This window comes from Parasteatoda tepidariorum, chromosome 8 (assembly GCF_043381705.1).
Source record: "Parasteatoda tepidariorum isolate YZ-2023 chromosome 8, CAS_Ptep_4.0, whole genome shotgun sequence".
Classification (NCBI taxonomy): Eukaryota; Metazoa; Arthropoda; class Arachnida; order Araneae; family Theridiidae; genus Parasteatoda; species Parasteatoda tepidariorum.
Genome location: NC_092211.1, coordinates 20,610,752 through 20,627,703, shown reverse-complemented (window position 1 = coordinate 20,627,703; position 16,952 = coordinate 20,610,752). Strand labels below are relative to the sequence as shown.

General features: G+C 28.6%; 1 protein-coding gene across 1 annotated transcript in view; it reads left to right on the top strand.

Annotated features, from left to right (window-relative positions):
- Positions 1–16,857, top strand: part of LOC107446015 (cell adhesion molecule Dscam1-like) — a 188,791-nt gene extending 171,934 nt beyond the window's left edge. Inside the window, exons 22-27 of the mRNA XM_043052767.2 lie at positions 255–478; positions 2,112–2,175; positions 5,546–5,651; positions 10,247–10,359; positions 16,261–16,358; positions 16,571–16,857. Coding sequence (XP_042908701.2) covers positions 255–478; positions 2,112–2,175; positions 5,546–5,651; positions 10,247–10,359; positions 16,261–16,331 — 578 coding nt within the window. The 3' untranslated portion in view covers positions 16,332–16,358; positions 16,571–16,857. The remainder of the gene's footprint in view (positions 1–254; positions 479–2,111; positions 2,176–5,545; positions 5,652–10,246; positions 10,360–16,260; positions 16,359–16,570) is intronic.
- The last annotated feature ends 95 nt before the right edge of the window (positions 16,858–16,952 follow it).

Here is a 16,952-nt window from a genome sequence, read left to right as displayed (position 1 = left end):
CCGATATCGCGCACCCTCGGTCCTACGCAGGCTCATCAAAGTGGCCACTCACCATCTAACTAGCCACAACCAGTGATGCTTGACTATGGTATTCGAGTGGGAACAGTGTATTTATGATTAGTTCTCTGCTAGACTTTAACGTTCAGATATTTCCCTTCTTAATCTTCATTTTTTATCATTTTATAAATACTTAAGTGTAAGCAAACTAAGAATTAGATGTTTAAAAGCTGACATATAATACTTTATTTTTACAGGCGTCGATAGTAATGACCTTGTGAAACCAGAAAATGTACCATTAGCTGTGACGTATGATAGTCACCAAGAACCAACGTATTACCCGGCTCCTTATGCAAGCCATCGGGTACCGAGCTACAGTGAGCACTGCGTACAAAACACTAATGTGAGCCACAAAAATACAGGAACTTTTGGGAATTCCAGAACAGGGTATACGTATGATATACCTTATCCCCCAAGAAATGTAAGTTTGTTCATTCTATGCATTCCTAATGAGAAAAAAAATTAAATATATTAAGCATTTTCAGCTAAGCCAATTAATTAAAAAGTGATTTAAAAGTTTGCAACTGATTATAAAAGAGTTTTGTATATTTGATAACTAAACTTTAAAAAAGCCTTTGAAAAATTAAATTCATATCTAGAGTTGATACCTTGATTTTATCCGATTTTATTTTGAGTTGTTTGCAAAGGGCTTCATTCTAAACACATATTGTCGTATTAAAAAACAACGTACAAAAACACAAGTCATTTTATGATTAACTATTTTTAAAAAGTCTGCTACCACGCTTAGCGATTATTTGAATAAATTAATCACAAAAAAAACTTTAGTAAGTAGTCAAAGAAATATCCAATTAGTCTTAATAAATCTGGAGAAATGTCTATAGATCTTGAGAAAACAAGATTTTAACTAACCATAAACGGTTCTTAATGGTTTAAAGGTTATTTTGTATGATTGCTCGCAACGTATGATTTCTTAAACAACCATTACTTAACCAGATGTATTTAGTTCAATGCTCCTTTAGTTTGCCACCGTATTTACGAAACCAAATATCATTTTTATGTAAAATAAATATTACCAACCATAATTAGATAGCAAAACAATAAGATTGTTGTCGCGTGTTTTTTACTACTAAATAAACCCAAAAACTATAAAGTTAAATAATATCCTAAAACTATTATTTTGAGATAGTTATTTTACATTATATTTGATATGTGTACCTGAAAGACCTTCTTACATCAACTATTTAAATATACTAATATCATTAAATTCCTCTTCAATTTACCACAAAACTTAAAAACATACGTAAATTAATTTCAAAAAAATTTTTTACATCTGAATAATATCACTGCGTTAGTTTTCCCAGTATTAGTAACTACCACATCTAAAAATCACGGTACCTTAAGGACTATTATATTGGGAGAGCTATTTTTCACAGTTAATTTGAGTAGGTTTTATAACCTGTTCCATAAAAATAACTGTTACCTCTCATCTCAACTATTCAGATGTCCGGAATTCAATGGCACTTCAGTTTGTCGCAACACTTACAAAATTATCAGTAAAAAATGGAAGATTTTTCCCATCTACTAATAAATATCGTATGAAGTAAATACTTTACATCTTCAAATAAATTTAAAAAAACATATGAATAATATCGTTATGTTGGTTTTTTGAGAATGAGTAAAATCTAAAAATATCACTTTCAACAATACTTTGAAGACTATTATATTAGAACAGCTATTTTTCACAGTTAATTTGTACTGATTTCGTGACGTATTCCTAGAAGATAACTGTTACTTCTCTCTGAACTATTTAGATATCCTTTAATTCAATGGCACTTTAGTGTGCCGCAACACTTACACAAACGTCAATAAAAAAGGGAGATTTTTCCATCTGCAAATAAATAACGTATGAATAAAATACTTGTCGCCAAATAAATATACGACTTTTGTGCTTCTTTTCTCATATCCAATATTTCCATTCCCAATATTTTATCTCCGAAGCGAATAATCTATGCTGGGCACATTTTGACAATAATACTGAAGATGCTGTTTGATGTATCGGCAAAGTCGGTGAAACTATATTTCATGTCTTTCAGTCGGAGAAAACCGAAGGAAAATACGAGTCCCCAGCCATTTATTTTCCTGCATATCATCATACAGGTATTTACCCATACTTTTCCTGTAGTTTCGTATTGATATTTTTAGTTGCTTTTAGTTATGCATACAAGTCTTAAATCATCCCCAGTAAATATTTATCCACTATAACTATCTTGGTATTTCTGTGATTTGCTTTCATGTATAAAAAAAATATACATGAATTGAGTTCGGTTTTTATAGGGTAAAAAAAATCACGAAAACGTTTTATGTATTTGTTGTTACATAGTAAAATTTATTTATTAAATGACTAGAATAAGTGTGTTTATAAAATGACAAAAGATGCATGGAATTTATTCGAATCGTACATCATTTTTGTCGTAAAATGTTTGTTTTTTTTTCTTTAAAAAAAGCAGACTTCTGAAAGGTCAGTTTTATTATGAAAAGCACAATCAAGAGCATTGCGTTTTCATTGATAAGCAATATTTTGAGCTTTGTTAAGACATTTCCTGGAACCCTGATCATTTCATTTCTTGTTTTGATTATTAGAATTAGCTACCCACATCAACCAATTTAAACCCGTATTTATTTATTTATTTATTTATTTATTTATTTATTTATTTATTTAATAAATTTATTTAATTTATTAATTTATTTTATTCATTTTATTTACTTATTTATTTTATTCACTTATTTATTTTATTCACTTATTTATTTTCTTTACTTATTTATTTTCTTTACTCATTTATTTTGTTTATTTAATTTATTCAATTCATTTGTTTTTTTTAATTTACTTTATTTATTTAGCTTATTTATTTTATTTATTTTACTTTATTTACTTTATTTATTTAATGTAAAGTTTATATCAACAAACTTAGATCTACCCTCACCTAGAAGAAAGCAACTAAGAGCTGTATCAACAAAATGTAGCCTCATTTATGCAAAACCAAGATAGAAAATTTCGACAAAACAGTCTGACTGTGCTATCAAAACAGAAATTCCTTGCATTGCCTATCTTTTTGTCACTCCAAATATATAATAAACGTATATAAAAAACATGCAATGTAATAAACATGTAATATAATAAACATATAATGTAATAAACATAAACATGTAATATAAATACATTGCGATTCAATGTGAATGAAGTAATTTTTCTTATTATTGTAAATGCTGATTACATTCCTTTTTTTCAAACATAATTCAATCTTAATCTCGTGGCAGATGAGGTAGGAAATTTAGTTCACTGATATTTTAAGGATATCTATGTTCAGTTTACTAAATCAATGTTGTATAGTTAAATTAATCTAAAATAAGAACTTTCTCAGGAAAATTCTTTTTTAAAAAAAATTTCACTTGCGCTATTCTTCCTCTCAGCTGTTTAAATAAAAGATACCTGAGTATTTAAGCTACAATTACCAATCATGGCATGAATAACCATCTGAAANTGTAGTATTTAATTCTACCCTCACCTAGAAGAAAACAACTAAGTGCTGTATCAACAAAATATAGCCTCATTTAAGCAAATCCATCATAGAAAATTTCGCCAAAGCAGTCTGACTGTGCTATCGAAACTAAAATTAGTAGCGTTGCCTATCTTTTTATCACTCTAAATATATAATATAATAAACATATATAAAAGAACATATAATGTAATAAACATGTAATATAATAAACCTATAATGTGATAAACATGTAATATGATAAACATATAATGTAATAAACACGTAATATAATAAACATACAATGTAATAAACATGTAATATGATAAACATATAGTGTAATAAACATATAATATAAATACATTGCGATTCGATGTGACTGAAGTAATTTTTCTTATTATTGTAAATGCTGATTACATTCCTTTTTTTCAAACATAATTCAATCTTAATCTCGTGGCTGATGAGGTAAGAAATTTAGAACCTTCGTTCACTGATATTTTAAGGATATCTATGTTCAGCTAACTAAATCAATGTTGTACAGTTAAATAAAACTGAAATAAGAACTTTCTCATGTAAATCCTTTTTTTAAAAAAATTTCACTTACACTATTCTTCCTCTCAGCTTTTTAAATAAAAGATACCTGAGTATTTAAGCTACAATTACCAATCATGACATGAATAACCATCTGAAAAAATAAAAACGTAACACAAAAAAAATACAAAATCTAGATGATTGGACAGTTCTCAGTTCTGAAAAATATTGACACTGACAGGGACGAAATAAACTTAGTGATAAAATTTTTAGGACTGCAAGAAAGAAAACTTTTACCTTGGAAACTTGTGCTTAGTCATTTGGATACCATTTATTATAGTGTAATTTTGCTACATCCTCCTTTAACAGTATTATTGCTAGATATTTTAAAACAGCGAAACATAACCTATACTTAAAACAATGCTCAAAGATTTAATTACTGTATTATACATTTATCTGTATGCAAACATAGCAAATATCAAAATATAAACATTTAAAATGAAAACTTTAATGTTATCAAATAAATTTTATCTTTCAAAGTATTTTTCTTTTTTTTTTTTGGTTCATAATGTTATATCTGGGAATCCTACTTTTCGAAACAACTAAAATTATTGCAAATAATCTCCTTAAAATCATTTAACGCTATTATGAACAATACTATTGCAAGCTATTTTAAGACAGCAGAACATTATAATCTATATTAAGCAGTACTAAAATATTTAATTTGCTGTGATAATGCATTTTATCTGTGAGCAAAACCAATAAATATAAAAATATAAATTTTTAAAACGAAAATATTAATGTTATCAAATATTGTTTTTCCTTCAAAAGTATTTTTCTTTTTGGCTCATAATGCTATATTTCGAAATCGCACCTTTAAAAACAACTACTATTTTATTGCTTATAATATCGTTAAAATCCTTGGACAATATTACGGGCAATATTATTAAAAGTTATTTCAAAACGGCAGAATAATAAAACCTATTTTAAACATTGCTAAAAGTTATAATTTGCTGTGACAATGCATTTTATTTGTGACTAAAAACAAGAAATAAGAAAATATAAATTTTTAAAACAACAATATTACTGTTATCAGATATTGTTTTTCTTTTAAATTATTTTTTTCTTGGCTCATAAGGCTATATCTTGAAATCCTACCTTTTAAAACAACTAAAATTTTATTGCATATACTCTCTTTAAGAAACTTGAACTTTCAATCTTTTATCAGCTATGAAATTCTTCAAATATTCTCTGCTAATACAATCAGCGTCTTTTTATTCTTTTAGATTCTTACAAAAAAAATTGCACTTGATTTTTTTTCTTTATTTATAAACAGGAAATAAAAGAATGTGTTTCTGAAGTAATAATAAAGAAACGTTAGGGCGTGTGTTTATTTTCAGTTTTTTGATAAGATTAAAAACGTTTTCTTTGAACATGAAATCGATATTTATTTTTCCCCACAGGCGTTGAGGTGATGCAGTCTCGAAGGGAAAGAATTATTTACAGTGTCTCCGAAAAAAGCAGAAGAAAACTCGATAAAAAGAGACCTTGGCGAGAACCTGGAGATGGGTTAGTAGCCATTTTCACGCCACATATTTTTAGCACTATCTTAGTTTTATTGATCATAACTTTGACACTTAAATTTAAAAATAGTGCTTCTTGTTTTCAGCCCCTAATTATTTTTATACGCTCTTTTGATGTCTTCTCTTTTGTTTTTGCACATCTTATCTTTTTTTTTTTATCTATTTTCTGTTTCTTCACTATTGCCATGTTGTCTATATCAACCATTTTCAAGACTTTATTTTCATATCTACTTGAAACTATTGTAGATTATGTAGTATTTAATATTGCGCCAATAAAGTATAGTATAAAGTATATATAAAGTATATTGAAGAATTTACTTTATAATAAGTATAAAGTATATTCTTTAATACTTTTTATTAAAAATTACTACAAAATAAGAATTTAAGTGAAATTTAAAATTAATGAGCTTTTTCACCCAATTCAAAATTCTTGATTGTCCCATCAAAACATTTTGATGGTTTATGTTGGATTATGATGGTCCAAAATCATTTGATTGTCACCATCATCCAACATTTTCCATTATACGTTCATCGTTTTTGATATGCCAACAAACTTTCCATCATTCCATAATGGAAAATGCTACTTTAATACTATGATGGTTAACCATCAAGAGAAATTTGATTGTCATGGACCAACAATCAATGATGGTTCCAACTATACATTTCCATGATGGTTATTTTGATGGTTTATGTAGGTTTCAGTGCGATTTATGATGGTCCAATATCATTTGATTGTCACCATCATCCAACATTTTCCATTATACGTTCATTGTTTTTTATATGTCAGCAAACTTTCCATCATTCCATCATGGAAAATGCTACTTTAATACTATGATGATCAACCATCAAGAGAAGTTTGATTGCCATGGACCAACAATCAATGATGGTTCCAACTATACATTTCCATGATGGTTATTTTGATGGTTTATGTAGATTTCAGTGCGATTTATGATGATCCAACATCATTTGATTGTCACCATCATCCAACATTTTCCATTATGCGTTCATCGTTTTTGATATGCCAACAAACTTTCCCTCTTTCCATAATTGAAAATGCTACTTTAATACTATGATGGTTAACCATCAAGAGAAGTTTGATTGTCATGGACCAACAATCAATGATGGTTCCAACTATACATTTCGATGATGGTTTCTTGTTGGGTTTCAGGAATATACCATCAGAACAATTTTGGTTTTTTTATGTTGGACCATCATAAATCAGTTCGAATTCCCACATGCAAGTATTGGTTACTTATGTTGGTTATCATCAAAAATATAATGGTTAATGATGGAATTATTGATGGTTACCACCAAGATTATTTTGGTCCATCAATAATTTTGACTTGGGTAATAAACACTAAATTGTAACTAAGTATTTATCGCTATTTTACATCTATATTTCCCTAAATTCAAAATATTATCGAAGGCAATGCTTTGCTAATCAACATGTCCTTGGCACATTAGGTCTCGAATTTTTTTGCACGAACCCTTTCGGTTGACAGTCAAAACAACTGCGAATAAATATGGTTTGGTGAATGAACATTGAAAGAGTTTGGATGCAGTAAGTGATTTTGTGATACTGTCTATGTAAGCCTATATATGAGAGTTGCAAATACGTAAAATCCCGGTTCCATAAATGGGATTATGCAAAAAAATGGGTTTGCAAACCCATTGCAACCATGGAAAGAGCCCAAAACCTGCCGGTCCATACAGAAATTTAATTCTTCAGCAAAGTTGCTTTATGAATCATCTTCCCAAAATATAGTTCAATATTTTTTTGCGTGAAGGTGAGTTAGGTCAAATATACAAATGCAGCCGGTGCTTGATATAACGACCCTTAAAGTCAAAATGAAAAGGGGTGCTGTAACGCAAGGTTCGCACAGTAAGTACACAAAACCATAGCATATATTTACCCATAATCCATAAATAATGTTTTTTTTTGGGCAAAAAGCATTGTTATGCTATTGTAGAAACTAGTATAACGATCTTACATTTTCGGGAACCAAAGACAACATGCTCACTATCAGAAGAGAAAAATAAAAGTTTATTTTCCGGAAAACGATACAATCACAAAACTGAGTGACTAACTTAAAATAAATTAAAATACAAAAGTGTATAACACACTGAGCAGTAGAAGTAGATACTTTGTGGTTTCACAGAGTTTTTATATACTGGGAAAAATGCGCGATAACAAAAATGACATCTGTATCTTGCAGTCGGTTACTGCTAATTTCCTAAAGCAGAAAGAAAATCAGGATGTGCTCGATGACAGGTTGCCGGTTCGGTATTACCTTCGATCTAGCGAACTCTACACTATCAACTTCCTTCGTTTTTTAAAATTTCTGTTCTAAGCATATGATATTAAATTGGTTATAAGTAGCTATTTTCGGTAAATAACATACGTGTTGAGACCTGCTGAGTCTAAGCAAAATTAAAATAACGAAGAATGTAAGTACCACGTTTTATCTCCGAGATGGACCAGCATATCATAAAAAAGAAAAAACCTCAGCACGAATCTGTTTAGTAGTCCCACTTAACGAACATAAAGAGATAAGAGAACTGCGCAAAGGAGGAAATAAGAAAGATGTTACTACGTGCGGGCCATTAAGCTGGGAATTAAAAATTACAAAAGATGTCATTACGTTTGGACAACTAAAAGGTCAAATTTCTTGTCTATGGTAGCCCGTGCTGAAGCTTGATTAAATTCTGTCTTATAATTCTGTACGAAAGAGAGTGATTATTTTTTACAAACAAAGAAACTTATTCGAAATTATTTTACCTCTTGTAAATTGATTCGCAGAGGTTGTGAATGCATACAGGAAACTTCACTTTCCACACAAAGATGAATGTGTGTCTTTAGTTCCATTATGTGGAGTAATCGATATTACCATCGTCTTTTTTACCGTAGATTATGCATAAGACTGCATTGAATAAATATAAATGCCTCTTGACCTGTCCCTCTGTCTGCATTCTTAAAGAATTCCAGATATTTCTCGTTTATTTGCATAGTGACATCAAAAGAAATAATGGTTTCAATCATATTCTGAAGTCTGTTGCTGCCATCAATTCGTTGTCAACGGTTTAATGTTTGTTTTGAAAATTCTAAAATTTTTAACATCTGTCTGTGAAGTAATGCTCTAGGAATATGTAAAAAGTTAAACGAAATTTTGGTCGCTATATTGGGAAAAACGTATTAGTTCGGGCCTTTTTATGAGCGTAAAAATAACTTTCCGTCTATGGAATAGCAAATGAAACGTCATCTATGGTTCATTTAATAGAAAGGGTAAAGTGGTGGACCATAGCACTTGTAAACGTATACTGCATCAATTGTAATTGGTTCCTGCCTTTAGTGATTAATTAATGTGTCAGAATTAATTAACATGCTCACAGTAGTTTCTTCACTCCTAATTTATCTCGATGACTTAGCATTTATTATGTTAAAAAAACACTTCCGGCGCTACCACATGCATATCATACATTCTTCATTTTTTTATCTCTTCCTTCATATCTTTTCTTTCATATTTTTCTTAATGACAGGGAATACGGTAGAACTAAGATATCCAAAATAATTAGCACTTGACTTAATTCGGATAGACTGGATATTCGGATAATGGAAGTGACATCGATTTTTAATATATTTGCATCGACTTAAGCCACTGAGTTAAGCCACCTAATTGGTAGCCTTCCTCCTTTTTTTATTTCCTATGGTATTAGTAAAAGGGAACTTTTTTATTGTTGTGTTATCAGATTGGAATAGACGTCCAAGCCATCGAAGTCTATTGCAGTGAATTGAATATTTATGAATTGAATATTGCATTCAATTGAATATTTATAAATATTTATGAATCGAGCAATATTAGATTGTTTGTTAATTTCGTATATTTAAAAGTTAAACAAAAGAACTTGAGGTATTATTCTCATTTAATGTACTGGATTTTGACAGCAAGGTATAAAAATGTTTCCTTTTAAATCCATTAGCAATATTGCTTACATTAAAAACACGTCGGTATGAACTTCAGCATTCAGATAAAAGAGTTTCAGATATTAGAGGTTCTGTTGTATACAATTTTCAACATAATATCTCTCTTTTTCTCATTTTCTAATGAAAAAAAAATTATGACTTATCTTTTCCAAACACGAGGTGTTACATAAAAAACGGCTTTTATATATTTTTTTTAAATTCTTGTCAAAAATAAAATCAATCAACCTAGGGTAGCAAATTGATATTTGTATTAAAATTAATTAGATACTATCGAAATTCAGCAAATTACTGCTGTAGGAGATGAAACTGAAAGCATTAAAACCTGCTTGTTTGCTAGTAGAAATTTGAAGTATTTTTAAGATAAAATTAGTCTTAATCCCTTCTATTAGCTCCAATAATCCAACATTCCTTAATTTTTTCTGTTCCACCTTCCTCAGCAACGTTTTGCTGCATTCCAATAGCATTTAAATTTCTCATATACTATCAATTCATAAATATAATACATTTTTAATTCTTTATGTCTATTTCCGTTTAAATATGATGTGCATTTCTATTTTTTTATTTCAAATCATATATTTAATATGTTATGATCCACTCAGAAATTCTAGCACAGAATCTGAAACAGAAGATATTGTTTATGCCGTCCATGCTTCTGATGATAGAATATTCAGAGATGAGGCTAGAGAATCTGAAACAGAATGCGATAGGCTATGTAAGTAAACAAATATTTAAAAGTAATTTGAATGATAGTAAGAAGATCCACTCCTTTCTTAATTTTCTACCTCCAGAAATTTGTCTAAACCCTATTTCAAAACCCTATAAAAAAACATTCTCCTTAAATATTGCTCGCCTTACCGCAACTTTGAAACTCAGCATTCTAGAATAATTATAAGATGCAAAAAGTTCCGAATGAAATTACAGTGAAAAGCCTAATATACTATCATTTTTACACATATAATTACCGTAAAATCACTCAATCACTACAATTTAATAAATGTTAGTGAAAATCTACTGTATATTAGTTTACGGTAAAATAGGTTTTACATGTGAGACATCCAAAGTGCCGGTACTTAATAACACAATTAGTTCTGGAATTGTTTACATTGCAGTCTACAAACATTAATCACCACGGAATTTTTGGTGGGGATGATGGCCATTCGTGATAGTATAGGAAAATTCATCATGGATTTTACTTAGCCGTACAAAAATACATCCAAAATTATGGTTGTGGTAAGATGATCATCTCCAGGAAATAAATCTAAATCGTTTAGTGAAAATTTGTTTATTAAGCAGAATTGGTATGATAGATAACGGCCATTTTCAACATCCAGAAAAAAGGAAATCCCCTACAGGGATCAAATCAGAATACTCTCACATCAAGAGATCATGCAGCCAGAATATCATTTCTGACTGTTAGAAATTGAGAATGCGGAGGCCCGAAAGGGCACTCCCAGTCGCTACAAATTAGAAATTAAAAGTGAATACAATTATTCCTAACGGACACAGGAGAAACAAGGGTAGGAGATCCAAAGTTGGCGATTCATTAAAATATAACATAGCCAATACAAAGCCAACCCCGCATATCAATATTGGGTTTAAAAAAATACCTTGGCGATCACGAGTCGCGAACAAATTTATGAGAATTATTACAACCATGCAACTGAAACATATTTTCGGTTAGAAATTTAGAATTACAAAGCTATAAATAGATTTTTGTTTTCGATTAGGTGCGACAGTGAATTAATAAGTCTGCGTTAGTAATGAAATAAAAAGTATCCGTTACATTGATCTATACAAAAAAAAAGGAATACATATTTTAGGTTCGTTTTAAAAGCTTAAGTCTTTGATTTATTTTAAATATATAGCTCTATTAATGAAAAAGCTTAAGTAATTAAAGATATTTTAAAGGATAGGAAATTAATATGTAATGCCAATTGTGGCATCACGGAATTAATGTTTGTTCTTGAAAAAAAGTTGCAAACAAAGCTCACAAATGCAAATTTGTTGTCAACTATAGAAAGAATGGTAAAAAATAAAATAATAGAATTTAATAAAGTAATTTGTTGAATAAAGGAGAAAAAAACGTATAAACTTTATAAATTAAAAAGTAAAACCAAACAAGTTACTTATCCGAAAAAAATACCTCGACCTCCGTCTACATTCTATATTTGATGTTTTATTATTACTTTAGCTACTCTAACAACGTATAAAATATTTTACCAAATTGAATTAAGTGTTGCAGCACCATTTTCTCTCACGGTCTAGAAAAATAATGCTTCACATCACATTAGCGTCAAAATACTTAATGTATACAGTTTTGTAACATTCCGTAAATGAAGAGCTAAGTGGAAGATCGTGTTAAAGTATCATTTTAGTAAATTTGAGATGTTTAGTCTTATAATGAATAAGATCATCATCAGAATCAAATAATCAGGAATCTGAATATAAACTACTTTCAGGATCTACTCTGATGAGATGAAACTTTTTTTTCAATTTCTTTTAAAGTAATGAAGCGTGAACAATTTAGATGGTGCTAATCGTAACTAAACTTTTAATAAGCAAAACTAAATCCCCAATCAATTATAATGCTTAAAAGCAAAGTCAATCATAATGCTAACTAATCTAAACACTTTACGGCTTTTAGGAAAGATTTTTATTAAGTATAAAACCATTAGTTAGCTGCAATTGTTGCAAATTTAGTATAAATGCAGAAAAAAAAACTTTTACTAAACTCTTGTATACGTAGTAACGGAAAGAAATTCCTAAAATTATCTTTGAATTATTCGTCAAAAATGTTGCCAAGAAATAATTATGATTTTTTTCTTGTTTTCGTAAGCATAGAGAATTGTCAATAATGTTATATCTGTTCGGTTCAAATTCTTTGTGAAAGCAATTAGTCATTTTCACACTGCAATAAAAATGAAGTGATTATGAATTGATGACTGCAACAATCAAAGACAAAATTTTTACACTGTTTTTTCGCTGCTTTTTGCTCATGAAGCAGAAGAATTATTCTTTAAAACAGAATTATTTTCCGAAATTTTGCCTCAATGCAGTCTGACTTTTTTTGTAAGTACAATGAATTGGCAATAGTCATATCATTATGGATGTCATAACTGTAGAAATCTAATGCGAATTCTTTGGCATATCAACTATTTATTTTCACACGGCATTAAAAATGAAGTGATTATGATTCTTTGACTTTAGCAATTAAAGTCAAAATGTTTATACTCTTTCTTTTAAGTACAATAATTTTAAAATAATCATATAATTGCGGGGGTTTCAACTATAGAAATTTAATGTTACTTCGGAGGGAGAGTAAAAATTTATTTAAAAAAACTAATGCTCTGAAAAGAAGGTAAGATTCAAACGAAGACAAATTTTGCAAACTAATTTTTTTATTAATTTTTACTCCTGCATAAAAAATCCATGTTTTCGCGTTTAAATTTCTATAACATTCTGCAATTAATAAAACATCAGTTTAAAATAAATAAAGTAGTAAAATATTTAGATTTGGTTGATATACTCATAATTATTAATTTAAGAATTATTTAGCATTTCAAATATGAAATCATGTATACAAAAGCTATTTTTTTTTTCAAATTTATCTCAAGGAAATAATTATTTTTAAATAACTTTTGCAGATGCATCAATTGCATTTTTAAATATATTAAACATTTTCAATTTGTAAGTATATGACAATGGTTGTCTTGGTTGATAGTCGTATTTGATAGTCGTGACAATAATTTATGGAAATTTTTTTAGTGCCTTGTGCGCATGTGTAAAAACGTATTGATTTATTTTTTTAAAATTTGGTGGAAAAAAAAATATAAATGCAATAATGAAAAATGTATTTAACTCATTTATAAATTGAAAGTGTAAGAAAAAATGAAGCAAAGATTGCTTTTCAACATTAAGAATTTTTTCAATATCAGCTCTGAGTAATATAAAAATAGTGTATTATCACTATTTTTATTATACATATGTTACAGTTAAAGTGTGAAATCCGTTATTTCATAGAATAGCTAGGTATTCTACAAAATAACTAGTCAAATCAGTTAAAGTTTATTAAATTAAGTTATATATTATCACTATTTTTATTATACATATGTTACAGTTAAAGTGTGAAATCCGTTATTTCATAGAATAGCTAGGTATTCTACAAAATAACTAGTCAAATCAGTTAAAGTCTATAAAATTACAAGATTTAACTAGGTACTCAATAGAATAGCGATTTTCTGATCGTTAAATTATATAATGCAGCACTCGAAAGTATTTCGAAGCAATGTTAGCTGCTTTTAGTCAGCTTTGAATCGCTTATCGCTGCTTTGCAATGCCATGTGAGACTTTATTCCGTTGCTCTAAAACGTAGTTATCAATCTGAGCAATGATAAATAATATCATATGATTTACCTTATTATTTATCAATTAATCATCCACAATAAGTATAAAATGTATTTTTTGAAAGATAATAGCTATTCATGATCAATTAGATTGCAAAATAACTTTGAAATTGTTTATTTTTTACTGTTACGGACTATTTATCAATTAATCATCCACAGTAGGCATAAAATGTATTTTTCTAAAGATATTAGCTATTCATGATCAATTAGTTTGCAGAATAACTTTGAAATTGTTTATTTCTTACTGTTACGGACTATTTATCAATTAATCATCCACAGTAGGTATAAAATGTATTTTTCTAAAGATATTAACTATTCATGATCAATTAGTTTGCAAAATAACTTTGAAATTGTTTATTTTTTACTGTTACGGTCTATCATTAAGAATTTCATAGAATGTCTATGCAAAGTATAAAATTTTTCATCTGTTACATGCTTTGACATTTCTAGTTATTTCATGAAATATCTAGTTATTCGATGAAATAACTGAATTATGCTCTTCAACGGTAACATATACATAACAAATAACACTTCTTAAATTGCCAATAAATTGAATTTGCGGAATTGCGAATAAATTACGGTTCTAACACATTTAAAAGCAATTTTATAATTTGCGACTAAATCAATATTTTAACACCAACCACGCAATTGAACAAAATACAAATCCATCACAAAATATGTCAAAACAGATAGAAAGTTAATGAATTCATGAAAAAATCTTATAAAAAAACAATATAAAAAAAGTTAACCGAAAAACCTCCATTCTATGGAGTTTACCCAGCATCAATCATTTCATTTGAGTCTTTCAAATGAACTGTCACACGCTTAGAAAGCAATTTTTATAGATCACATTTTGGCAACAAGACTGTCTTTGACAAACCATCGTTTTTATTTCGTCTCTATTTGAAGCCACCCAACAAAAATAATACCAAACCAATTTTCTGTTGCATTTCGTCTGTATACACTTATTTTTCGTTTTTTTTTTATCTCTTTCGTTTGTATTTTTATTATTTTTGTGAATGAGTTTATAGAGAGAAGAAAATGATATATGATTCTTTCTTTGAATAAATCGAAATAAATGAATATTCCGATCTCCGTTCTTATAGTAATTTTTTTCCAGTTCAGATTCTTTTAGATATTGTATTTGATTAAGCTTTTTATGAAGCACTTGATAAAAAAACGTATTTCACCATAGTTTATCAATGCCTTGAAAGTTAACTGGTTAAAAAATAATATTATTTACTGTAACTCTTAGACGAGATTTTTTTTTTGGCAAATCTTTCTTATAATTGTCGGTGCGAAATTGATAAAAATCTAAATATTTCAAACTTTATTAAATATTTTGGTAATAAAACTATTTGTAGAAATCAGTACTGGCTAGTATAAAGGCACTAGAAAAAGAATTGTGTAAATATGTTAATGGTTTGTTATATTTTGTTTGATTAGTCCAATCATTTCGAAACAAACCTTATTTTAAAAGAAATTGAAGGCAATTGAAGAATTAAATTATTTTTCCATTAATATTTGGTAAAGTCATCCATTAAAAATGGAGCAGGTGTTTAAAAATTATTCATAAATAAATATTTTTGCTGTATATCAAAAAATGACCAACATATTGAATAAAAAAATTGAAGAAACATAGGAGGAAATAGAAATATATGCCTTGCAGCATTGTGCTTAAGAAACCAGAAATTTTTCTTATCTATTCTCAAAGTTAATTGTTTTTCAATTAATTAATCTTAAAGTTATTCGAATGGATCCTTCTTACTTGACGTTTAAGATCTTCAATTAAAAACGAATGGAAACTGGAGTTAGAGGTAGGCCTGAGATCAGATAGCTTGACTGTGTGGAAGAGGATTTCAAAACCCTAAGAATTACTAACTGTGGAGAACAATCGTAAAGAAAACAGCAGAACGGAGGAAAGTTGTAGGGAAGGCTCTGGCCCACAAAGGACTGTCATGCCAATTGAAGAATTTTTAAGTTAATCTACTGTAGAAAATTGAATTTTGAATGCGATTTCGAATTTTGTAAAGAATAATGCGTGCCAAAGAGAATGCATGAAAACTTTCATTTTTCTTAATCGATTTCTTAAAAATTTTTTAATTTTTGGTATACCCGGTACTTATTATAATGAGTTATTAGTACTTTAAATGCAACTAAAAGAATTTCAATTTTTGAACTTTAAATAGTACCTTTTGATTGACTTTCAGGGAAGGCGTATGAAAGTTGTCAATACGAAGAATCAAAGCGATGGACAGCAAATCATACTGTACTCAGTTAGTACGAAAAGATTATTATTGGATCAAATGTGAGAAAACCTATTTTTTTTTCTCTTAACAAGTAATTTTACCTTTTGGTATCAAAATTATTGAGCCTACTACCTACAAAATGTATATTTATTAACTAAATTTTTTCTTATTTCCTTTATTAATTTTAATATAAATTGACTCTTTTAACATTTCTTAAGAAACAAGGGATTTTTGATGAAACAAATTAAACGACCAAATCTTATTTTTTCAGGTACAGAAATCTGTGCCAAAACTATTCATAAAGTGATGAACTGAGGAATATATATATACATAAACTTATTGAATTTTGTTTGTATTTTCTCATAAATTTAATACTCATCAATTGCTGGAGAACCCTTGATAATTACAGAGAAGGAATAAAGAATGTGTTCTGCTGTGAACTGGATATGTTATTGTTTTTGATGGAGCTTATGTGATACGTTAATGAGCTTATTGGAATTAGAAAGGATCCAGATCTGCATAAAGTGTTTTAATCTAATAAATAATTTCTTGAACTACTATGCCTATGTTTTATTTCAATTAGAATGTCTAAGTTATATTTGGAGGGTACTTTCTAGTACTCTTTAGTAGGGGAGAGTGGGGGCGTCTGAGCT